The sequence below is a fragment of the Pseudophryne corroboree genome, chromosome 3 (assembly GCF_028390025.1).
Source record: "Pseudophryne corroboree isolate aPseCor3 chromosome 3, aPseCor3.hap2, whole genome shotgun sequence".
NCBI lineage: Eukaryota > Metazoa > Chordata > Amphibia > Anura > Myobatrachidae > Pseudophryne > Pseudophryne corroboree.
In genome coordinates, this window is record NC_086446.1 from 119,677,367 (window position 1) to 119,703,136 (window position 25,770).

Sequence of the window (25,770 nt, forward strand, 5' to 3'; positions counted from 1 at the left end):
TGTTCCCTTTATTTTTTTGAGCAGTGTATATACACACACATACATACATACATACATACATACATACATATATTTAAATCATACTTGCCTACCTGACCCTCTCCATAAGGGAGAAAATGCTCTGTTCCTGGACTTTCCTGGTAATGTATGATTGCCATCACCTGTGGTGAAACAGCTTTCTTATCAATTAACTAGCTCACCACAGGTGATGGCAATCATACATTACCAGGAAAGTCCAGGAACAGAGCATTTTCTCCCTCATGGAGAGGGTCAGGTAAGCAAGTATGATTTAAATATTGGGGGGGGGGACACCAATATTTATCTCGCCTCCGGGCAACTGGGACGAACTTACGCCACTGTACACTACTGTATGTAAATGAATTACTCATGCTGTGATTTACTAAGCAGTGCACCCAGGACGTAAAATCACAGGTTTCACATGGGTGGGATTGGGGTGGGGGGGAGGCTGCCTATTAAAGCAATGGGGAGGCCCGGGAAGAAGTACATTAAACTCAATCTCATAACCATATGTTTTACGTCATTTGAAAAGCCATACTTGTATTGTATATCTGCGTAAAAATTTGCATTAACAGCTTTTTTCTCATTTTGAATGTATATCTGTGTGCATGTCTGAGTCTATATACAAGTATGACAGAACTTGTTTTGGGAAAATTAGAAAAAAATGTACAGTAAAAGTTTGGCTTTTCAAATTATGAGAGTGCACTCCCGTAGCAGAGCTAGGAGCTGGATCACCTAGTCCCGCCGGGAGAGTGCACGTTTGCGATATAGCCGCACTAGATGAGCAAATCAACTGATTTTTTTAGATGCCTGGTGGGTAGGAATTGCGGTGAGGTAGTTTATGGGGTTAAGGCAGAAGGGATGTTGGAGGTAATAAAGGGGTGAACAGGATGGGGACCTGACCTTAGCCAGTGTTAGAGGCCCAAGGATACTCTTATAGTGTTGCTGCTGGTGCTCACTAACACCAGGAGGGTAGCCAAGCGCTCTCTTACTATTAAATGATCCAATAAATGTGCTATGGCTACTTTTCAATTAGAGAGCTCCAGCAACCTCCACGGAGCTCAGCTGCTCTGTCGTCTGACCATTTGGGCATGCCCAGCATGGCAGTGGGCAGTGTAACATCAAAAGCCAGTATAGCAGCAGCATACCCCACTCACAGTATCGCTCACTGTGAGGCACACTCCCAGGGGCTCAATGCTAATGCTGCCTCATAGTAGAACAGCTGGAACCAGGGCCACCACCACACATGTACGTAGAGTTACCAGACGCTGCTCTGGGCTGTGGGGATCCACTCTTGTAGCTGTAGTTACAGGGCATCTCATTCCTGAGCATTCTAACCAGATCATACTTTAAGAGAATGTACCGCACCATCCGATCTCCCACACACCGGGGGAGGGGGCAACCACTCAATGTCTCGTGCCGTGCTGATCACCTGCTCCAGCAGAGCTCTTATTTAGGCCTGAGCCAACATGATGCTGAGAGTCCTCTACCTGCCCGGGAACATTGCACTCCCTCTCTGCCATCTTCCTCCCACTGCCCAATCAGTTGGCCACAGCATGGTGGAACGGGTGCTGAGATGCCTGTCTTCCACTTTGCTGCCTTTTTTAATATGGCTGAGATGACACGATGCCACTTGACAGGCAGGCAGGGAGGTGTGCAGTGTCGGACCTCAGATGGCCATTTGGCCATTGGCATCCTTTAACAAGAATTTGTTTTCTGTTTCCAGTGTATCTGGGATACTGTGGGCCTATTTTCACTATGAGCCTGGAGCTGCAGCTCCATCCACCCCATTGTTAATCTGTCCCTGCTTAGCAACATCATATTAGTGAGGTGTTCACATTTTTCAAGATTACCGGTACATGGTCTATAACAGGAATGGCCAACCTGTGGAACTAAAAGTCCCAGCATGATCTGACTGAGTTTGGCTACAGGGGAATTCAAAAACTGTGGCATGGTATGCTGAGACGTGTGGCTTCATAACAGCTGGAGTGCCACAGGATGACCAGGCCTGGTCTGTAAGATTTGTCACTCATCATTTACCACAAAACAAACATGGCATTCTTGACTGGAATTTGGTACAGGGTACATTATAACAGATTGTAGTAATTCATAATACACTGTATCAATACCATAGCATTTGCATAAGGTCTACTTGTTTACAGGGGTGTATCTTCCTATTGGCCAGGATGGCACTCACCAGGGGCGCCAGCCGAGGAGGGGCGCCGTCCAGGGGTGCCACCCGTGGGCAGTAGGTAGATTCACTTTTAGAGGCAACAGCTATCCTCCCATCCCTGTGTAGTTCCTCACTAGCAGGAACTACACAAGGATGGGAGAACAGCTGTTGCCTCCAAAAGTGAATGCCCAGTAATGTTCACAGTATACAGCAGTGGCTGCTGGGGGGTGTAGTTTATGTAGAGTTATGCCTGTATTGTGGTGCGGTGCTGGACCCCGGTGCCAATTACAGTGGCTGCTGCTGCTGCTGCATTCTTTGATCATTAATGGGCATCCCTGCTGTTGAGGAACTACATGGGAGTGGGGGGTAGCTGTCGCCTCTAAAAGTGAATCTACCTAAAAGTGCTGCCTTTAATAATAAAATCAACATGGGGCATATGTGTGTCTGGTACTGTGGGGGCATATGTGTATCTGACACTGTGGGGGCATACGTGTATCTGGCACTGTGGGGGCATTTGAGTGTCCGGCACTGTGGGGGCATTCGAGTGTCCGGCACTGTAGGGGCATTCGAGTGTCTGGCTCGGTGGGGGCATATGTGTATCTGGCACTGTGTGTGCATATGTGTATCTGGCACTATACTCAGAGGCATTATGTATATCTGGCACTGCACTACTGGGGTCATTATGTGTAACTGGCACTATACTGGGGGACATTATGTGCATCTAACACTATACTGGGGACATTATGTGTAAGGAGAACTACTGTGGGTATTGTGTGTAAGGCTACTATTTGTGTGTGTGCGCATGTGTAGGGGGGTGTGATTATATATTTATAGTTTGATATCATTATATAAAAATTTGAGGCCACGCCCACTTTCCCAGGAACATGCATGCCTTCCCATATATATATATGGGCACTACTGTGTGGCATAATGTGTATAAGGGGTACTACTGTGTAGCATAATGTGAATAATGTGCATTACTGTGCTGTGTAATGTGAGTAAGGCACACTACTGTGGTGTAAATTGAATTGTGGTACTATTGAGTGACCACGCCCATTTTTTGGCACACGTGCCTTCCCTATTTCAAATATGGGGGGGGGGGGGGCACCAGTCCTTTACTTTGCCAGGGGCGCTCGGACCTCTAAATACACCCCTGCTTGTTTATATAGCCTAGTTGAAGGGCCTCAATTATCTGATAACCACAGATTATTACCCATAAAAGTGCTTGATAACTTTTCTGCTATCATACAGCCCCATAAGAAGGTACACCTTGATTTGCACCTACTGTACCTAGACTTACATGATGGATATGGCCCTAAAGTTATCTGTAGCTAATTACCCTCATCCTGAACATTACATAACCAAATAAGGCAGAGGTTCCCAAACTCAGGGGTAGATTTATTAAGCCTGGTGAAGTGATAAAGTGGAAAGTGATAATGCACCAGCCAATCAGCTCCTAACTTTCATGTTACAGGCTGGGTTTGAAAAATGACAGTTATGAGCTGACTGGCTGGTGCGTTATCACCTTCCACTTTATCACTTCACCAGGCTTCTTAAATCTGCCCTTCAGTCCTCAAGGCACCCAGTCCAGGTTTTAGAAATATCCAAGCATAAGCACAGGTGACTTAAGTAAGGAGGGACACAAAATTAAATTGCATGGCCTAACAGGAAAATAAGAATTTACTTACCGATAATTCTATTTCTCGGAGTCCGTAGTGGATGCTGGGGTTCCTGAAAGGACCATGGGGAATAGCGGCTCCGCAGGAGACAGGGCACAAAAAAGTAAAGCTTTACTAGGTCAGGTGGTGTGCACTGGCTCCTCCCCCTATGACCCTCCTCCAGACTCCAGTTAGGTACTGTGCCCGGACGAGCATACACAATAAGGGAGGCATTTTGAATCCCGGGTAAGACTCATACCAGCCACACCAATCACACCGTACAACTTGTGATCTAAACCCAGTTAACAGTATGACAACAGAAAGGGCCTCTTAAAGATGGCTCCTTAACAATAACCCGAATTAGTTAACAATAACTATGTACAAGTATTGCAGATAATCCGCACTTGGGATGGGCGCCCAGCATCCACTACGGACTCCGAGAAATAGAATTATCGGTAAGTAAATTCTTATTTTCTCTATCGTCCTAAGTGGATGCTGGGGTTCCTGAAAGGACCATGGGGATTATACCAAAGCTCCCAAACGGGCGGGAGAGTGCGGATGACTCTGCAGCACCGAATGAGAGAACTCCAGGTCCTCCTTTGCCAGGGTATCAAATTTGTAAAATTTTACAAACGTGTTCTCCCCCGACCACGTAGCTGCTCGGCAGAGTTGTAATGCCGAGACCCCTCGGGCAGCCGCCCAAGATGAGCCCACCTTCCTTGTGGAGTGGGCTTTTACAGTTTTAGGCTGTGGCAGGCCTGCCACAGAATGTGCAAGTTGAATTGTGTTACAAATCCAACGAGCAATCGACTGCTTAGAAGCAGGTGCGCCCAACTTGTTGGGTGCATACAATATAAACAGCGAGTCAGATTTTCTGACTCCAGCCGTCCTTGCAATGTATATTTTTAAGGCTCTGACAACGTCCAACAACTTGGAGTCCTCCAAGTCGCTAGTGGCCGCAGGCACCACAATAGGTTGGTTCAGATGAAATGCTGATACCACTTTAGGGAGAAAATGCGGACGAGTCCGCAGTTCTGCCCTATCCGAATGGAAGATTAGATAAGGACTTTTATAAGATAAAGCCGCCAATTCAGATACTCTCCTGGCAGAGGCCAGGGCTAGTAACATAGTCACTTTCAATGTGAGATATTTCAAATCCACCTTTTTCAATGGTTCAAACCAATGGGATTTGAGGAAATCTAAAACTACATTTAGATCCCACGGTGCCACCGGAGGCACCACAGGAGGCTGTATATGCAGTACTCCCTTGACAAAAGTCTGGACCTCAGGGACAGAGGCCAATTCTTTTTGGAAGAATATTGACAGGGCCGAAATTTGAACCTTAATGGATCCCAATTTGAGACCCATAGATAATCCTGATTGCAGGAAATGTAGGAAACGACCCAGTTGGAATTCCTCCGTCGGAACCCTCCGATCCTCGCACCACGCTACATATTTTCGCCAAATGCGGTGATAATGTTTCACGGTGACTTCCTTCCGTGCCTTAATCAAGGTAGGAATGACTTCTTCTGGAATGCCTTTCCCTTTTAGGATCTGGCGTTCAACCGCCATGCCGTCAAACGCAGCCGCGGTAAGTCTTGAAAAAGACAGGGACCCTGCTGTAGCAGGTCCCTTCTCAGAGGTAGAGGCCACGGTTCGTCCGTGAGCATCTCTTGAAGTTCCGGATACCAAGTCCTTCTCGGCCAATCCGGAACCACTAGTATTGTTCTTACTCTTCTTTGCCGTATGATCTTCAATACCTTTGGTATGAGCGGCAGAGGAGGAAACACATACACTGACTGGTACACCCAAGGAGTTACCAGTGCGTCCACAGCTATTGCCTGTGGATCTCTTGACCTGGCGCAATATTTGTCCAGTTTCTTGTTGAGGCGAGACGCCATCATGTCTACAATTGGTCTTTCCCAACGGTCTATTAACATGTTGAAGACTTCTGGATGTAGACCCCACTCTCCCGGATGAAGATCGTGTCTGCTGAGGAAGTCTGCTTCCCAGTTGTCCACGCCCGGGATGAACACTGCTGACAGTGCTATCACGTGATTCTCCGCCCAGCGAAGAATCTTGGCAGCTTCTGCCATTGCACTCCTGCTTCTTGTGCCGCCCTGCCTGTTTACATGGGCGACCGCCGTGATGTTGTCCGACTGAATCAACACCGGCTTTCCTTGCAGGAGAAGTTCCGCCTGGCTTAGAGCATTGTAGATTGCTCTTAGTTCCAGAATGTTTATGTGAAGAGACTTTTCCAGACTCGTCCATACTCCCTGGAAGTTTCTTCCTTGTGTGACTGCTCCCCAGCCTCTCAGGCTGGCGTCCGTGGTCACCAGGATCCAATCCTGAATGCCGAATCTGCGGCCTTCTAATAGGTGAGCCTTCTGCAACCACCACAGAAGTGACACCCTTGTCTTTGGTGACAGGGTTATTCGCAGGTGCATCTGCAGATGCGACCCTGACCATTTGTCCAACAGATCCCTTTGGAATATTCTTGCATGGAATCTGCCGAATGGAATTGCTTCGTAAGAAGCCACCATTTTTCCCAGGACTCTTGTGCATTGATGTACTGACACTTTTCCTGGTTTTAGGAGGTTCCTGACCAGATCGGATAACTCCTTGGCTTTTTCCTCTGGAAGGAAAACCTTTTTCTGAACCGTGTCCAGAATCATTCCTAGGAACAGCAGACGAGTTGTCGGGATTAAATGGGATTTTGGAATATTCAGAATCCACCCGTGTTGTCTTAGCACCTCTTGAGATAGTGCTAAAGCTGTCTCCAGCTGTTCTCTGGACCTTGCCCTTATTAGGAGATCGTCCAAGTATGGGATAACTAATACGCCTTTTCTTCGAAGAAGAATCATCATCTCGGCCATTACCTTGGTAAAGACCCGAGGCGCCGTGGACAATCCGAACGGCAGCGTCTGAAACTGATAGTGACAGTTTTGAACAATGAACCTGAGGTACCCCTGGTGTGCGGGGTAAATCGGAACGTGTAGATACGCATCCTTGATGTCCAAGGATACCATAAAGTCCCCTTCTTCCAGGTTCGCTATCACTGCTCTGAGTGACTCCATCTTGAACTTGAACTTTTTTATGTAGAGGTTCAAGGACTTCAGATTTAGAATAGGCCTTACCGAGCCATCCGGCTTCGGTACCACAAATAGAGTGGAATAATACCCCTTTCCTTGTTGTAATAGGGGTACTTTGACTATCACCTGCTGAGCGTACAGCTTGTGAATGGCTTCCAACACCCTCTCCCTTTCGGAAGAGACGGTTGGTAAGGCAGACTTCAGGAAACGATGAGGAGGATCCGTCTCTAATTCCAACCTGTACCCCTGAGATATTATCTGCAGGATCCAGGGGTCTACCTGCGAGTGAGCCCACTGCGCGCTGTAATTTTTGAGACGGCCCCCCACTGTCCCCGAGTCCGCTTGAGAGGCCCCAGCGTCATGCTGAGGTTTTTGCAGGAGCCGGGGAGGGCTTCTGTTCCTGGGAAGGAGCTGCCTGTTGGTGTCTCTTCCCTCTTCCTCTGCCTCGTGGCAGGTACGACAAGCCCTTTGCTCTCTTATTTTTGTAGGAGCGAAAAGGCTGCGGTTGAAAGGTCGGTGCCTTTCTCTGTTGGGGAGTGACTTGAGGTAAAAAAGTGGATTTCCCGGCAGTAGCCGTGGCCACCAAGTCTGATAGACCAACTCCAAATAACTCCTCCCCTTTATACGGCAAAACCTCCATGTGACGTTTTGAATCCGCATCGCCTGTCCACTGTCGTGTCCATAAGGCTCTTCTGGCTGAAATGGACATAGCACTCACCCGAGATGCCAGTGTGCAAATATCCCTCTGTGCATCACGCATATAGATAAATGCATCCTTTATTTGTTCTAACGACAGTAAAACATTGTCCCTATCTAGGGTATCAATATTTTCAATCAGGGATTCTGACCAAACTACTCCAGCACTGCACATCCAGGCAGTTGCTATAGCTGGTCGTAGTATAACACCTGCATGTGTGTATATATTCTTTTGAATAACTTCCATCTTTCTATCTGATGGATCCTTAAGTGCGGCCGTCTCAGGAGAGGGTAACGCCACTTGTTTGGATAAGCGTGTGAGCGCCTTGTCCACCTTAGGGGGTGTTTCCCAGCGCGCCCTAACCTCTGGCGGGAAAGGGTATAATGCCAATAACTTTTTTGAAATTATCAACTTTTTATCAGGAGCAACCCACGCTTCATCACACACGTCATTTAATTCTTCTGATTCAGGAAAAACTGTTTGTAGTTTTTTCACACCATACATAATACCCTGTTTTACGGTATCTGTAGTATCAGCTAAATGTAACGTCTCCTTCATTGCCAAAATCATATAACGTGTGGCCCTACTGGAAAATACGTTTGAATTTCTACCGTCGTCACTGGAATCAGTGCCCGTGTCTGGGTCTGTGTCGACCGACTGAGGCAAAGGGCGTTTTACAGCCCCTGACGGTGTTTGAGGCGCCTGGACAGGCATTAATTGATTGTCCGGCCGCCTCATGTCCTCAACTGACTGTTTAAGGGAAGATAAACCATCACGTAATTCCACAAATAAAGGCATCCATTCTGGTGTCGACCCCCTGGGGGGTGACATCTGCATATTTGGCAATTGCTCCGCCTCCACACCAATATCGTCCTCATACATGTCGACACCACGTACCGACACACACCGCAAACTCACAGGGAATGCTCTAATGAAGACAGGACCCACTAGCCCTTTTGGGGAGACAGAGGGAGAGTCTGCCAGCACACACCACAAAGCGCTATATATACAAGGGATATCCTTATATTAAGTGCTCCCTTATAGCTGCTTTAATATATATATATATAGCCATTAATGTGCCCCCCCTCTCTGTTTTACCCTGTTTCTGTAGTGCAGTGCAGGGGAGAGACCTGGGAGCCGTTCTGACCAGCGGAGCTGTGACAGAAAATGGCGCCGTGTGCTGAGGAGATAGGCCCCGCCCCTTTTTCGGCGGGTTCTTCTCCCGCTATTTTTCCAGTCAGGCAGGGGTTAAATATCTCCATATAGCCCCTATGGGCTATATGTGAGGTATTTTTAGCCTTGTATAAGGTTTATATTTGCCTCTCAGAGCGCCCCCCCCCAGCGCTCTGCACCCTCAGTGACTGCCCAGTGAAGTGTGCTGAGAGGAAAATGGCGCACAGCTGCAGTGCTGTGCGCTACCTTATGAAGACTGAGGAGTCTTCAGCCGCCGGTTTCCGGACCTCTTCACGCTTCAGCATCTGCAAGGGGGTCGGCGGCGCGGCTCCGGGACCGGACTCCACGGCTGGGCCTGTGTTCGATCCCTCTGGAGCTAATGGTGTCCAGTAGCCAAGCAGCAAATCCACTCTGCATGCAGGTGAGTTTACTACTTTCCCCCTAAGTCCCACGTTGCAGTGATCCTGTTGCCAGCAGGACTCACTGTAAAGAAAAAAAAAACCTAAACTAAACTTTCTCTAAGCAGCTCTTTAGGAGAGCCACCTAGATTGCACCCTTCTCGTTCGGGCACAAAATCTAACTGGAGTCTGGAGGAGGGTCATAGGGGGAGGAGCCAGTGCACACCACCTGACCTAGTAAAGCTTTACTTTTTTGTGCCCTGTCTCCTGCGGAGCCGCTATTCCCCATGGTCCTTTCAGGAACCCCAGCATCCACTTAGGACGATAGAGAAATGCTGTGCCACGCTTCCATTTTTTGTCACTACAGGGGCATGCCCAGTGTTCCAGGAACTGCTGGACATGCCCCCAGTCCGTCTCTACCTTGAACAAATTATGTGGGCTTGTGCACAGCATCTTTTCATTGCTGCTCTGCTACACACAGCAGCAAGTGAGAGGGGGCCTTCCAACTACTCCACACACACACCCCTACCCTCACCGTGGGACACTGTGGCCCATAGTAGAACAGTCGGACAGTGACCAAAAAACAGGACTGTGTGCTATGCTCAATTAGTACCCTCACATACCTCCAAACATGACCCTCTCGAGGAGGGACAGAATGCTCTGCTCCTGGACTTCCTTCGTAATTTAAGATTGCAATCACCTGTGGTGAAACACCTTTCTTCTCCATTAACCTGCTCAAAAAAGGTGCTGGCAATCATAAATTAAGAGCATGTTTTTATTAGAGAAAATCGCAACAAATTAACAATTAAAATACATACAAGGCCACTACCAATCTAATGACATGCTAAATAATAATGTCCAAAGTCTCTTGACCAATTATTATGATGGCATAATATGACTAACTGGTTTAGGAAAGCAATACCGAAATCAAGGACCATAACAATAGGAGAAACAATAAGTACAGTATATAGTAATTCTCTGACCAAACAGCCAACAAAAAATGCATAATATGACACAATATCGAGTTACAAACAACGTCACAAACATAGAGAAAGTGAATGAGCTTTTAGACATATGTTAAAACAAACCGTAACATACAAAACCATGTAACACAAAATCTACGGGAAGTGAAGGAAAGAAAGCCAGAAGTATAAAAAGAAGAAAGAACTTCAGCCTCCAACTCAAGGGGGTCTCAGATGGCGCCAGAGCCTGGACCAACTGACGGCATCCATTCTCCCTTGATCCATATCCATCGTCCTCTTTACTAGTCCTTCCCTATACCACAGTATAGGGAAGGACTAGTCTCCTAAGGGAAGCTGTACACCGTGCACTCCAAGTGTGATACCTGACCGCTAAACTGACTAAATAAACAGTGACTAAATCAAACTTCCCAAACCTCTTTTCGAATGCCCCATGCGCCCACTCAGGGTAACTAAGCCCCAAAAGGCACGGAAGGCATAGGGCAGCTTAAACGGCTTTAGAAACTTTTACATTAAAGGGACACTCGAGCAAGAGGTGGTCCACAGTCTCCATCACCCCGGGACATTCCTCACGTGGGCAAAAACGAACACTGGCACCTCCAAACCCGATCTTCCATCTAACATAAAGCTTCACTTGGAAAAGGAGCCAGGCAACATCCCTAAACTTCAGCGGGATCCTCTGGGAGTTAAATCAGAGTCAACCCATCTGAGTACACATCACCCGGGCAGTCCTTTAGTAATGGCTGAACATAGAAATGAGATTGCAAAATACTTCTCTCCAACTCCCTTTTAGAAAAGTTTTTGGGGTATATGCAATTGCGGTCGAATTCCCGAAAGTGTCGAATTTCGGGTCATTTTCGACCAATAAAAAAAATCGCCTATGCAATTCAGTGCTTTCCGACCAAAAAACGGACTTTCAAAATTCGACTTTTTGAAATTCGAATTTTTGCAAATTCGACTTTTCTGCAATGATACAAGTGCTGCAATTCGACCAAAGCATATTCAATTCAAGTTTGGAAATTCGATAGCAGTGCTTTTAGACAGCAAATTCGTCATTTTCAATCCGCCACACTTTGGAGGGTGAAAACAAATAAAAAAAATTTAAACATGTTTTTTTTTGTGTTTTTTTGGGGGGGAATAGCAGATCTATTTATATTAGAAGGGATTAGGTACTTTTTTTTTTTTTTTGGAGGCACAAATATTATTTATATATTTTTTAAAATATTATTATTATTTTTTATTTTTTTTAAGCTGGAACGGTGAAATCATAAAAAAAAATGGCGTGGGGTCCCCCCTCCAAAGCATAACCAGCCTCGGGCTCTTCGAGCTGGTCCTGGTTCTAAAAATGCGGGGAAAAAATTGACAGGGGATCCCCCGTATTTTTAAAACCAGCACCGGGCTCTGCGCCTGGTGCTGGTGCCAAAAATACGGGGGACAAAAAGAGTAGGGGTCCCCCGTATTTTTAACACCAGCATCGGGCTCCACTAGCTGGACAGATAATGCCACAGCCGGGGGTCACTTTTATGCCGTGCCCTGCGGCCGTGGCATTAAATATCCAACTAGTCACCCCTGGCCGGGGTACCCTGGGGGAGTGGGGACCCCTTCAATCAAGGGGTCCCCCCCCCAGCCACCCAAGGGCCAGGGGTGAAGCCCGAGGCTGTCCCCCCCCATCCAATGGGCTGCGGATGGGGGGGCTGATAGCCTTTTGTGATAATAAAAAGATATTGTTTTTTCCAGTAGTACTACAAGTCCCAGCAAGCCTCCCCCGCAAGCTGGTACTTGGAGAACCACAAGTACCAGCATGCGGGAGAAAAACGGGCCCGATGGTACCTGTAGTACTACTGGGGAAAAAATACCCAAACAAAAACAGGACACACACACCGTCGACAGTAAAACTTTATTTCATACGTCGACACACACATACTTACCTATGTTCACACGCCGACATCGGTCCTCTTCTCCATGTAGAATCCACGGATACCTGAAAAGAAAAGATCAATATACTCACCTCAGCCATGGTCCAGAGATAAATCCACGTACTTGGCAAAAAAACAAACCGAACACCCGCTCCATGCCGGACTGAAAGGGGTCCCATGCTGACACATGGGACACCTTTCCACGAATGAGACCTGTCAGTGACAGCTGTCACAGAAAGGTCTCTAAGCCAATCAGGAAGCGCAACTTCGTTGCGCTCACCTGATTGGCTGTGCGCTGTCTGTACTGTGACAGCACATTGCAAAGCCGCTCCATTACTTTCAATGGTGGGAACTTAGCGGCTAGCGGTAAGGTCACCCGCCGGTCAGCGGCTGACCGGCGGGTGACCCCACCGCTACCCGCAAAGTTCCCACCATTGAAAGTAATGGAGCGGCTTTGCGATGTGCTGTCACAGTACAGACAGCGCACAGCCAATCAGGTGAGCGCCACGGAAGTAGCGCTTCCTGATTGGCTGAAGGGACTTCAGTGACAGGAGTCACGTGATGTCCCGGCATTCGGGAGAAAGGGGTCTGATGTGAAAGCATTGGACCCCTTTCTAGTCCGGTATGGAGCGGGTATTTGCGGTTTTTTTTTTTTTTTACAAGTACGTGGATTTATCTCTCTGGACGTGGATTTATCTCTGGACGCTGGAAGGTGAGTATCAATTTTTTACAGGTACCCTCGGATCGTCGGAGACCGTGGCAGTCGGCGTGTCAACATAGGTAAGTATGTGTGTGTCGGTAGTGTGTAATAAAGTTTTACTTGTCACGTTGTCTGTGTCCTGTTTTTATTTGGGTATTTTTTCCCCAGTAGTACTACAGGTACCAGCGGGCCCGTTTTTCTCCCGCATGCTGGTACTTGTGGTTCTCCAAGTACCAGCTTGCGGGGGAGGCTTGCTGGGACTTGTAGTACTACTGGAAAAAACAATATCTTTTTATTATCACAAAAGGCTATCAGCCCCCCCATCCGCAGCCCATTGGATGGGGGGGACAGCCTCGGGCTTCACCCCTGGCCCTTGGGTGGCTGGGGGGGGGGACCCCTTGATTGAAGGGGTCCCCACTCCCCCAGGGTACCCCGGCCAGGGGTGACTAGTTGGATATTTAATGCCACGGCCGCAGGGCACGGCATAAAAGTGACCCCCGGCTGTGGCATTATCTGTCCAGCTAGTGGAGCCCGATGCTGGTGTTAAAAATACGGGGGACCCCTACTCTTTTTGTCCCCCGTATTTTTGGCACCAGCACCAGGCGCAGAGCCCGGTGCTGGTTTTAAAAATACGGGGGATCCCTGGCCAATTTTTCCCCGGATTTTTAGAACCAGGACCAGCTCGATGAGCCAGAGGCTAGTTATGCTTTGGAGGGGGGACCCCACGCCATTTTTTTTTCGGGTTTTTCCCGTTTTTTACCGTTTTTTAAAATCACGGCAAAATCCGCCAAATCGGCCGATTTTCGCCCGCGACTCTGGCGAATCCGTTTTTCATTGAATATGGTGAATTCCGGAAGCCACCTTCCGGAATTCACCTGGCGAATTTAGTCGAATTAAAAAACGGCGAAAAATTGCCGCGATTCGCCGTGAATTGCATATACCCCTTTGACTTTACTCATCACAAGTCCCCATAGCCTCGTCACCTTCAAGCACACGATGACGTAGATCGGGAGGTATCCGCATCTATCAATTCGAAAGTTTTTCACCGGACCACCATCTATCCATGACCTGAAAAAGGGGTGCACCCAGGCCCTAAAACCTACTAACCACTGAGGGGGGCCTCCAAAAACAGGCTCCCAAGATTAAACTTTACAAAGGTGGATGTGAAAAAAAAACACAGGGTTGACCATACCAAGGCCACCCTCTACCCTCGGTCTGTAGATGATGCCCCTCTTAACAAGATTCATTCTGTTCCCCCACAACAACAGGAGGAACAAAGAATAAATCCTGGACCACAAACACTGAGGCAAACAGCACACGTAACTGACATAAAGAAACACCGGGATCAGGTGAGTCTTACACAGGTCAACCCTCTCCCTGAGGGAGAATTTCCATCCCTTCCAGCTCTCTACTTTACGGTCAGCAACTTCCAGCTTACTCACCCAATTTAGAGTGGAATAATCACCACGACAAAACCGAATGCCTAAGATTTTGATCAACGGAGTGGCCTGGGGGAAGTCTGTCCGGAAGGCTGAACTCCTCGCCTTCCTCCCCCATCCAAAAAGCTTCACATTTATCTTGAGCATGAGGCCCCAGAATATTCACAGATAAGGTGTTCCACATCACGTGCTTCAGTCGCGGATGACACAACAATCGTGACATCATCTGCATAGGTCACCACCCTCAGCAGACACTTCGGCCCCAGCTGCACCCCTTCCAGCATACTACTTTCAACCCTACTGACAAGAGGGTCAATCGCAAATACATACAGAAGGGAGCTCAAGGGGCAACCTTGACGGACACCAGAGCTGACCGTGAAGGCAGGACCTACCCAACCGTGGACAAGCGGGAAGCTCTCGGCCTGACAGTATGTAACGCATCACCCTCACTGGAAGTCCATACCTTTCAAGCAGGGCCCACAGGTGCTCATGGTTGACTCTATCGAAAGCCTTAGAATGATCCAATGCCAGTAAGTACTTTTGCTTCTTCTCAGCAAACCACCACTCTACAGCCTCCCGGACACCATGGACATCACTAAAGGTACTAATGCCCTTCACAGTACCATGCTGAGAAGAAGAGAGCAACAGCGCGGAAACTTCCATCAGCCTATTGAAAAGCACCTTTGCCAAAATCTTCCTATCTGTATTGAGAGGAGCGATGGGGCGCCAGTTCTCAATACGAGACTGATCCTTACCCTTGGACAATAATATGAGGGCGGACAACCTCATGGAGGGAGGGAGCGAACCCTCAGCCAGGCTCTCATTAAAAACCTCCACAAGATGAGGAACCAAGATGTCTGAAAAAGCCTTAAAAAAATTCAGATGTTAAGCCATCCGGGCCTGGAGATTTCTTCATAGACAAACCGTCTATGGACTTCTTTACTTCCTCCACCGTCACATCATCCCCCAAGGAGTCAAGAGGCATCAAGGCTCCCGAGCCCAGGTGTCTCCCTAGGAAACCGTTCCATCTTCTCTCTGATAAGCGTTTGCTCGGACAAAAGGTCAGAGTAATAGGACCTGATGACCCCCAGAATGCCCTCCCTATTCTCAGGAAGGACACCCAGAGAATCAACCAGGCCCCGCACCTGCTTCAAATCCACCGACTTTCTACAATTCCAACAAGGATCAGGAGAGTGGTAGGCTCCATAATCCCTCTCTAGAACCAAGGAAGCCAAGCGATTATACTACTCTCTCATCCGAGCCCTCACCCGGGAGATCTCCCCACTATCTCTACACTCAGAGATCAAGAAATCATGCCTCCTTCGCAGGTCATAGTAGGTATTCCGCTTTTTACAGTTTTTCCCGGCTACCAGCCTATGGAAAAACCTCTGAATGCGCTTTTTACACTACTCCCACCACTCTGATCTACTCCAACCTGCCTCCAAAAGAGTCTCCTGCAGCTGAAATAAATCCCTAAAGGACTGTCTCACCCCCTCCTCCCTCAGGAGCCCCGAATTCTACTGCCATAGACCCCACCCTTTCTGAGGGGTTTCTGAGGCATTCGAAGCGAAACTCAGAACACAGTGATCAGAGAACTCTACTAACTTCACCTCAGGAGGCAAAGTTTTCACGAACTCCTTAACAAATAACCTATCTATTCTAGACCTACGAATACCAGTGCCAGCATTGATGCTAGTGGCATCTTTGGCACCACTCACCCCTGCCACCTCGTTTGGCTGGCTAATGCCACCACCCACAGGCAGATTGGGGAGATTCACCTCAGCCATCTTACCGGCATGCGCCGGACCCACCAAGGACGCATCCTGCTTCCCAGCAGAGGTCAGGTTCTGAGAGATCGTTCCTGGACAAGCAACACCAGCCTGACCAGCAACACCCCCCCAGACCACCACCCAACTGCTGTTCCGAAGCCAAGAGAGGAGACACCTCCTCTGCCACTGCAACACCACGCTCCAAGCCGTGATCCCTTGCAAATTTCACGACACTTTCCTCAGAAGGAAACCATCTCCTCAGGAACAGACGGATCTGCTCAGCTCACACTCAATTATCTCTCCTTCTTCCAACTCTTTCTGGAGTGCTAGCACTTTAGCGCCCAAACACATATGTTCGAGATCCAAACTACGTATGTCCTCCTCTATCTTCACCCTCTCCCACTTTGGACAAGTGTTCCTCCTTCTCTTCATTTCCGCAATCAAGATCCCCTTTTTAAGGGCTAACATTTTCAACTCGGCGATGTCACCACACGATTCACCAGTATTGGCCGAGTCCTGCATCTCTACCTCCTTACTACTATCACTGACAATTGTTGTGCCAGCTGCACAAGGGGACCGGGGATCACCAGACGATCAGTCCATCTCACAGACCTCTAGGCAGACAGACTGGTCTGACACCTTCACAGGCAGCTTAGAGGATACACTTTGGGCTTCAGCCAGGGTACTATCCACCCTGCACTCCAGCTTAATAGCGGCTGGAAGGTTGCCCCCAACTGCGGCAGACAAAAGCTAAGCTTGCATTTGTTTGATGCTAAGATACACTGCATCACACTTCAGCCCCAATTTCTTCGCCCTTGATACCGAGGCCACCGTAGTTGCTTTTTCAACACAGTCATCAGAGACACACACAACAAACTTTGCCGGGGCTAATATAGGCTTAGCAACCTTGGACCTGGATACAGGTCCCCCTGTAGCATTGGCAGTAGATGCTGACTCTCCTCCATGCACCATCGAAACAGATCCAGTCGACACAGGAATAGGAAAACTCAAATTCACAGTACAGGGATCGTTTTCACTGTATGCACCCCAAATTATATAGCCGCTGCACCCCCAACAACATTCTTCTTAACCATGGGTGCCCCAGCAGCTTGGCTTGTAACATCTTTGTGTGGATCTGGATAAACCCTCTGGAAATAACATACTTGGACAGTCTCAACACCCCCAGAAGCATCATCTACTTGCTGCAGAGACACACAGGCAGATGGCTTAGCAGAAGTGCACATTGGCACAGAGTCTTTTGCAGCCATTCCCATTGCCCTTTAGCTCCCACACTTGCTTTAACAACCTGGCTGCCCGCCGCTGGACCTGACAGGGATCCTGCAGGCATTGCAGGCTGCAAGATGGCTTCTCAGCAGGCAGAGACACTGGATTCGAATCCCCAGCACCTGAGCCTTTGGGGGATGCTGGTGTAGCAGAAATGCTGGTTTTAATCACATTGCTGGGGCTCGTCACAATGCCCTCCATAGCAGCCTGCATGCTGCAAGATGGCTTCTCAGCAGGCAGAGACACTGGATTTGAATCCCCAGCACCAGAGCCTTTGCATAGTATAGGTTTCCCTGGGTCAGGCTCCATAACTGGGGGAAACTGCTTCCCGGCTGGGAAGGGCTCCAGGAATCTTGGGTGTAACTCGACACTCGAGTGGAACTCAGGAGCTCACCACACACACCATACCTCCCAACTTTTGACTTGCTCCCTAAAAAGGGGTCGTGGCCTAAGAAAAGGGGGCGTGATTTCGCGGGAGGACCCCCGTTTTCATCACTGAGGGGGCATGCCCAGCGCTCTGTGAGCCGCTGGCATGCCCCCTCTCCCTCTGTCTGCACTGAATAGACGCTGTGCGCATGCGCACAGCGTCTATTCACCACTGCTCTGCTAAGCAGGGCAGCGAGTGCCTGAGCCTCCCAATTGCCTCCCCCACCCCCCACCGCGGGACACTGCGGGCCGCGGGTGGGACAGCGGGACAGTCCCCAAAAAACGGGACTGTCCCGCGAAAATCGGGACAGTTGGGAGGTATGCACACACGTCTTACACTGGAAGAGAAAAATCCAGGAGCAGAGCATTCTGTCCCTGCTGGAGAGGGTCATGTTGGGAGGTATGAAGAAGGACACAACTGGGCAAAACCATGTTGCACTGCAGATGGGGCTGATGTAACATGTGCAAAGCGATTTAGATTTGGGTGGGGTGTGTTCAAACTGAAATCTAAATTGCAGTGTAAAAAATAAAGCTGTCTAATATTTATGGGCTAAATGTAAAAGCAGACAGTATTTACCCTGCAAAAAAAAAAAATATATAACCATCCCAAATCTAAGGCCCCATACAAACTGCAATATTTTAAACAATGGGGGTAATTCCAAGTTGATCGCAGCAGGATTTTTTTTAGCAGTTGGGCAAAACCATGTGTACTGCAGGGGAGGCAGATATAACATGTGCAGAGAGAGTTATTGGCCCTACACACATGCCGATATTCTGAAAGATATGAACGATCTCGTTCATAAATGAACGAGAACTCGTTCATATCTTTCAGTGTGGAGACTCCAGCGATGAACGATGCGCGGCCCCGCGCTCGTTCATCGCTGATCTCCCGTCGGCTGTGCATGCAGGCCAATATGGACGATCTCGTCCATATTTGCCTGCACTTCAATGCAGCCGAATGACGGGGGGAGTGAAGAAACTTCACTCCCCCCGTCACTGCCCCCCCGCCGCCGGGTCGCTCGTCGGCCGTATCGGCCGTCGGGCACCTCGGCGGCGCATCGCCGAGTGTGTAGGGCCCCTTAGATTTGGGTGGGGTGTGTTCAATCTGCAATCTAATTTTCAGTGTAAAAATAAAGCAGCCAGTATTTACCCTGCAACAAAATAACCCACCGCTAATTTTCACCCTTTTGAGCTATATCATTTGTAAGGGTGGTCTTCAGTATGCCGACTGATGGGATCCCGGCGCACAGTATACCGGCGCCGGGATCCCGACAGCCGGCATACTGACACTTATTCTCCCTCGTGGGGGTCCATGACCCCCCTGGAGGGAGAATAAAATAGTGTCCGTGCCCTTAGCGTGGCGAGCGCAGCGAGCCCACAAGGGGCTCATTTGCGCTCGCCACACTGTCGGTAAGCCGGCGGTCGGGCTCCCGGCGCCAGTATGCTGGTCGCCGGGAGCCCGACCGCCGGCATATCGTAGTGAACCCCATTTGTAATATCGCCCAGAGTGTATGCACTGGGACGATATTACAGAACAATAATGATATAGCCATCGTCTGTGCATGCAGCTCAATTTGGACTATGGGGGTCATTCCGAGTTGATCGCTAGCTGCCGTTGTTCGCAGCACAGTGATCAGGCTAAAAATCGGCATTTCTGCGCATGCGTACGGACCGCAGTACGTACACGCCAAGTACTTTCACACAGAACTATGCAGTTCTACAAAAAGGTCGAGCGACGCTTTTCTGTCACTCTGCTGATCGGTGAGTGATTGACAGGAAGTGGGTGTTTCTGGGAGGTAACGGAGCGTTTTCCGGGAGTGTGCTAAAAAATGCAGGTGTGCCTGGAGAAACAGGGGAGTGGATGGCCGAACGCAGGGCGTGTTTGTGACGTCAAAGCAGGAACTAAACTGTCTGCAGTGATCGCAAGGTAGGAGTAGGTTTTGAGCTACTCAGAAACTGATGAAAAATTTTTTCAAGCAGTTCTGCTAATCTTTCATTCACACTTCTGCTAAGCGAAGATACACTCCCAGAGGGTGGCGGCTTAGCGTTTGCACTGCTGCTAAAAGCAGCTAGCGAGCGATCAACTCGGAATGAGGGCAAGTATCGTCTAAATCTGCATATTCGGGCCGGCGGCGGGATGACGTCACTGAATGATATTATTAGCGATATCATTCAGTGTGTACAGACTAAATCGTCTGCCCGGTAGTCAAAGGAAAACACTTTTGTGTAGTGTAGTGATTCAACCTTTTTCAACACACACAAACACACACGCGCGCGCACAGACACACACATTGGCCCCCACAGAAAAAAAACAAACAAACATATATTTACATTGACTGGCCACCACAGAAAAAAAAAAAGAAAAAGAAAAAAAAATCACATTGCTCCCCACAGGAAAAAAAACAATAATATTAGCGCTTGCTCATACAGAAAGCAACAGTCACATTGCTCCTCACAGAAAAAACAAACACATTGGGGGTAATTCAGAGTTGATCATAGCAGCAAATTTGTTAGCAGTTGGGCAAAACCATGTGCACTGCAGGGGGGCAGATATAACATGTGCAGAGAGAGTTAGATTTGGGTGGGTGATTGTTTCTGTGCAGGGTAAATACTGGCTGCTTTATTTTTACACTGCAATTTAGATTTCAGTTTGAACACACCCCACTCAAATCTAACTCTCTCTGCACATGTTATCTCTACCTCCCCTGCAGTGCACATGGTTTTTCCCAACTGCTAACACATTTGCTGCTGCAATCAACTCTGAATCAGGTCCATTGATCTTCATAGAAAAATTTAACTATCACATTTGTCACACATAAAAATTAAAATAACACACATTGGGGGTCATTCCGAATTGTTCGCTCGGTAAATTTCTTCGCATCGCAGCGATTTTCCGCTTAGTGCGCATGCGCAATGTTCGCACTGCGACTGCGCCAAGTAAATTTGCTATGCAGTTAGGAATTTTACTCACGGTTTTTTCTTCGTTCTGGTGATCGTAATGTGATTGACAGGAAGTGGGTGTTTCTGGGCGGAAACAGGCCGTTTTATGGGCGTGTGGGAAAAAACGCTACCGTTTCTGGGAAAAACGCGGGAGTGGCTGGAGAAACGGAGGAGTGTCTGGGCGAACGCTGGGTGTGTTTGTGACGTCAAACCAGGAACGACAAGCACTGAACTGATCGCAGATGCCGAGTAAGTCTGGAGCTACTCAGAAACTGCTAAGAAGTGTCTATTCGCAATTCTGCTAATCTTTCGTTCGCAATTTTACTATGCTAAGATTCACTCCCAGTAGGCGGCGGCTTAGCGTGTGCAAAGCTGCTAAAAGCAGCTTGCGAGCGAACAACTCGGAATGACCCCCATTGGTCCCTACCCCTTCTTGGTAGCCAAGAAGGGAGCTCACTGTTCTCCCTGTCCCTCATCGCCTGGGGTTGGTCAGTCATACTCACAGTGCAGAGCAGTGAGCAGCGTGTGGGAGGTGCGTGCTGGCTGGTGGACGGGCGTGCAGGCGAGTTGGCTGGTGAGAGTGTAGGTGGGGTTGCAGGACTGCATCACATCAGGCATGACCTATGATATCACACTGCTGCATCTCCATAGGTCGTGGCCCAGGAGCGTCTGAGACTTCCAGGAGAGCCCAGTGCTGCCCAGTCTTTCAGTTGAACTGAAGGCACTTCTAACTGTGCTGACTATGCAGCACACTTGACAACCGCTGGTGGCACACTAGTGTACTGCGGCACAGCAGTTGAAAAACACGAGTCTAGTGTGTATACCCTGCTTCAATCTCTGTGCACATGTTATATCAGCCCCACCTGCAGTGCAACATGGTTTTGCCCAGTTGTGTACATTTTTTTCTTTGCTTGCAACTCTGAATCAGGCGCTGAGTTTTAAAAACCCTGCTTTAAGGAACAGTTTTGACTAGGTGAATTATCAGGTGGCACAAACAAATTAATCAATACAGTAAATCAAAAAGTAACCATAAATAATAGCAAAAGTAATTTATCTGCTATATTTGTGAAAGTGCTACCCAAGACTTGCCCATATATTGGTCTATTTCAGAGGTTCCCAAACTTTGCCATTACAGTCCATGTTTAAGCATATCCATGCTTGAGCCCAGATGGTTCAATCAAATCAACTCCAGTAAACTCCAGTCCTCGAGTAACCACCAGAAGTTCATGTTTTGTGGGGGTCTTTAATGATTCACAGGTGAGATAATCTATGTTGTTGGGTCAGTAATTATCCCACCTGCTTCCACAGACAGAAATCCTCAAAACATGACCTGTTGGGAAAACTTGAGGATTGGGTTTGAGAACCATTGTTATATAAAATGACTGTACTAAACTTAAAGGAGAACAACAATGTTATTAATATTTATTACACTTTAAATTATGTTTCCTTTTTTGTTTTACAGGTTAAAGGATCCCTTGCCTTGAACATCATAGCTACAGTTGTCAGTGCGCTTGGAGTAATATTTACCTGTGTGGATTTCGCAATTAATTATTGGTCTCTTTTGGACTGTAGACATTATTACTGTGAACCTTTAATTGTAAGTGTTATTCAACACAGAAAATAGAATTAACTTCATTTTTTTTTTTTTTTTTGCTAAGGGTTAATGCAGCTATTTTAATGCTTGAATGGTAAATCATAGCAGGATGTGACCTCTCTCACTCAGGGGGAGATGTATGAACTAGTGAAAAGAGTGCAGAAGTGGAGCTGTGGAGAGGTTGCCCATGGCAACCAATCAGTTGCTACATATAATTTTATACAATGTACTTAGTAAATGTTACCTCAATGCTGATTGGTTGCCATGGGCAACTTAACCACTTGCACACTTCACTCTTTTCACTGCTTCATACATCCAGCCCTCAGCGTGTCAGGTGCACCATTTACACTTAAACTCGTCATGCTACCCTTAACCTCGTCATGTTGCCAGTATGGCCATATGCCCCAAAGAAACATGTTCAGTTTGTTTGTATCTGTCCATTAATACCCCTTTCACACCGCACAAATAACCCGGTTTATATATTGCCAGGTCGACACAGGTTGCTGTGCAGTATGAAATAGCCCAAGGATGAATTCCAGGGTGGCCTGGCCTGGTAATTTAACCCGGGTTATAAGAAGGGATAATCCCGGGTAATTACCGGATCAGGCGTAGTGTGAACGGGTTACCCAGATTGCAGCGACCCGGTACCCGTTCACTGCATAGGGAGAGTCGGTGCGGAGATGATGTCATCTCGCAGTCCTGCCTGCGCACCTGCCCCCAATGCCCGCCCCAGGATGGCATCCTGACCTGGCATATTGCCAGGTTAGGATTGCAGTGTGTAGGGTCCAATGCCAGGTCCCACGCGGGAAGCACCCGTTTCCAATTCCTGGGTGGGACCCGGCATTGCGATCTGAAAGCGGTATAACTTTCCAGGGGCTGATGCTGAGTTGGACGCGGTAGCTTCCATGTCTGCGTCTTTAGGTGTTTGGTTAACTACCTGCAACATTATGCAAATGCAACTGCAAAGTCATTCCCTCGTGTACATCCGTGCGTCCAAACAGGGCCGGCTCCAGGCATGTTCGAATAGAGCGGCCACGCGGGGCGCCACCCTTAATGGCACCGCCATATTCCTGCCTGGAGCCGAGCCAGCCTGCAGCCTGCCCCGCCCGATCCTGTTTGTGCGCGCTATGCGCGCTGTGCGGTGCCGGCGTCTGGCGCACAAACAGTTTAGGAAGAGTCCGCCCGTGCCCACAGCAGACTCCCCCCTCCCAGCAGCGCAGGTATTGTGTGGGCATTTCTGGATCGGGCACTGTGGGGGTCATATCTGGCACTGTGGGGGCATATCTGCACTGTGGGAGCATTTATGTATCTGGAACTGGGGGCATTTATGTATCTGGCACTGTGGGGGCATGTATGTATCTGGTACTATGGGGGCATTTATGTATCTGGAACTGCGGGGTCATTTATGTATTTGGCACTGGGGGCATTTATGTATCTGGCACTGTGGGGGCATATCTGCACTGTGGGGGCATTTATGTATCTGGCACTGTGGGGGCATTTATGTATCTGGCACTGTGGGGGCATATCTGGCACTGTGGGGGCATTTATGTATCTGGCACTGTGGGGGCATTTATGTATCTGGCACTGGGGCATTTATGTATCTGGCACTGTGGGGACATATCTGGCACTGTGTGGCCATTTATGTATCAGGGACTGCTGGGGGGCATGTCACGTGTAGCTGCCACTGCTGGGGGGCATGTTACGTGTAGCTGGCACTGCGGGGGGACATGTCACATGTAGCTGGCACGGCTGGGGAGCATATCATGTAGTGTTCCCGCTAGACGTCTGTGGCTAGGCAATGTGTCTCAGTGCTGTGCCTGGCGCAATGTGTCTCAGTGCTGTGCCTGGCGCAAAGTGTCTCAGTGCTGTGCCTGGCACAAAGTGTCTAACATGCTGTGCCTGGCGCAAAAGTGTCTAACGTGCTGTGCCTGGCGCAAAGTGTATATGAGGTTCTACCTGGTGCAATGTGTATTAGCTGCACTACTGTGTGGTGTAATGCGAATTGCCACTATTATGTGGCCACGCACCTTCCCCACGAAGTAACGCCCCTAAAATTTTTGCTGCGCGCCTTCGCGTGCACTGTCCGTGCTTTAGCGTGTAGGTATGGGAACAACAAGCATTACAGTATGTACATCATTTTGCCCTACCAACTTAAAAATGTGCCCTCCCTGTGATCAGCACCCAGCCCTAAAAAGTGAACACTATCATGTGTAGCTGGCACTGCTGGGGGGCATGTCATGTGTAGCTGGCACTGCTGGGGGGCATATCATCTCTATCTGGCACTGCACATTATGTATATCTGGCACTATACTGGAGACATTATGTGTATCTGACACTGTACTGGAGACATTATGTGTAAGGAACACTACTGTGGCTGTTATGTGTAAGGCTGCTAATTGTATGCGTAGAGGGGGTGTGAAAATATATTTATTTATAGTTTGATGATATGAAGTTGCGAGGCTACGCCCACTTTCCAGGAGGCCACGCCCACTTGCGCGCGTATGGGGGGGGCTTTTACATTTTCTTGCTCAGGGTGCTAGTAGGCCTGAAGCCGGCCCTGCGTCCAAATGTGCAAGTACTGAGATGCCCACTGGCACGTTCCGCAGACGCTGAAATACCAACTGGTGCACCATCAGTCACACCATCAAAATTTGCACCAGTCTTATGCCAGATGCAGTTTTTCCATTGAAGTATGGCATCCTGCGTGAATGGTTGAACTCAACCACTTTCAGCGACACTCTTGTGATACGCCAATTAGACGAACCATCTCTGTGAGTGTGCAAAGCCACCTCACTGTCACTGCCCAGGAAAGCCCACTACATTTTCAGTAAATTTCTGAGACCATTGGCGGGATGTAATGGCATCCGAGTTTGCCGGAGATACGGTATGCCGGCCGAACGCGGATGTTTTTTAAAGATACAGTCATTAACAAGGCAAACCATGCCTTGTAAATGGGTTCAGTATACCGACAGCGGGATCCAGGCCAAAGTATACCGACAGCGGGATCCAGGCCACCAGTATGCTGGCAGTGGGGCGAGCGCTAGAAAAGCGTCTTGCAGGCTCACTGCGATCGCCATACTGGGGGGCACATTGACTCACTGCGCTCGCCACAGGTTTTACAGAGAAAAGCCTGTGGCGCTGGTATTCCGGCAGCTGCATTTCACCGCTAGTCGGGATTCCGTCGTCAGCATTGTGGCCTTCGGGATCCTGACTAGTGGTACTGTAACCACTTCCCTTGTAAATGACTGTTGCTTTAAAAAAAAGTCTGAGTTCGGCTGGCATCCCACACCTCTGGCAAACTTGTACACCATTACATCCTGCTGCATGTGTCTCCCATGCACCTCAATTGGGTTTCAATACAAAGGTCGACAGTATCTAGGTCGACAGTCAATAGGTTGATAGCACAGGAGCATCACTGCCCCTGTTTACACCCAGTGCTTGGGGCCGCTAAATGGGGGCATGGCTTCAATGGAGGGGGCATAGCTTAGCAGGAGAGGTGAAGAATGGAGCTCA

General features: G+C 48.6%; 1 protein-coding gene across 1 annotated transcript in view; it reads left to right on the plus strand.

Annotated features, from left to right (window-relative positions):
* Positions 1-25,770, plus strand: part of LOC135057215 (membrane-spanning 4-domains subfamily A member 15-like) — a 61,915-nt gene that overhangs the window by 12,086 nt on the left and 24,059 nt on the right. Inside the window, exon 4 of the mRNA XM_063963109.1 lies at positions 22,126-22,260. Coding sequence (XP_063819179.1) covers positions 22,126-22,260 — 135 coding nt within the window. The remainder of the gene's footprint in view (positions 1-22,125; positions 22,261-25,770) is intronic.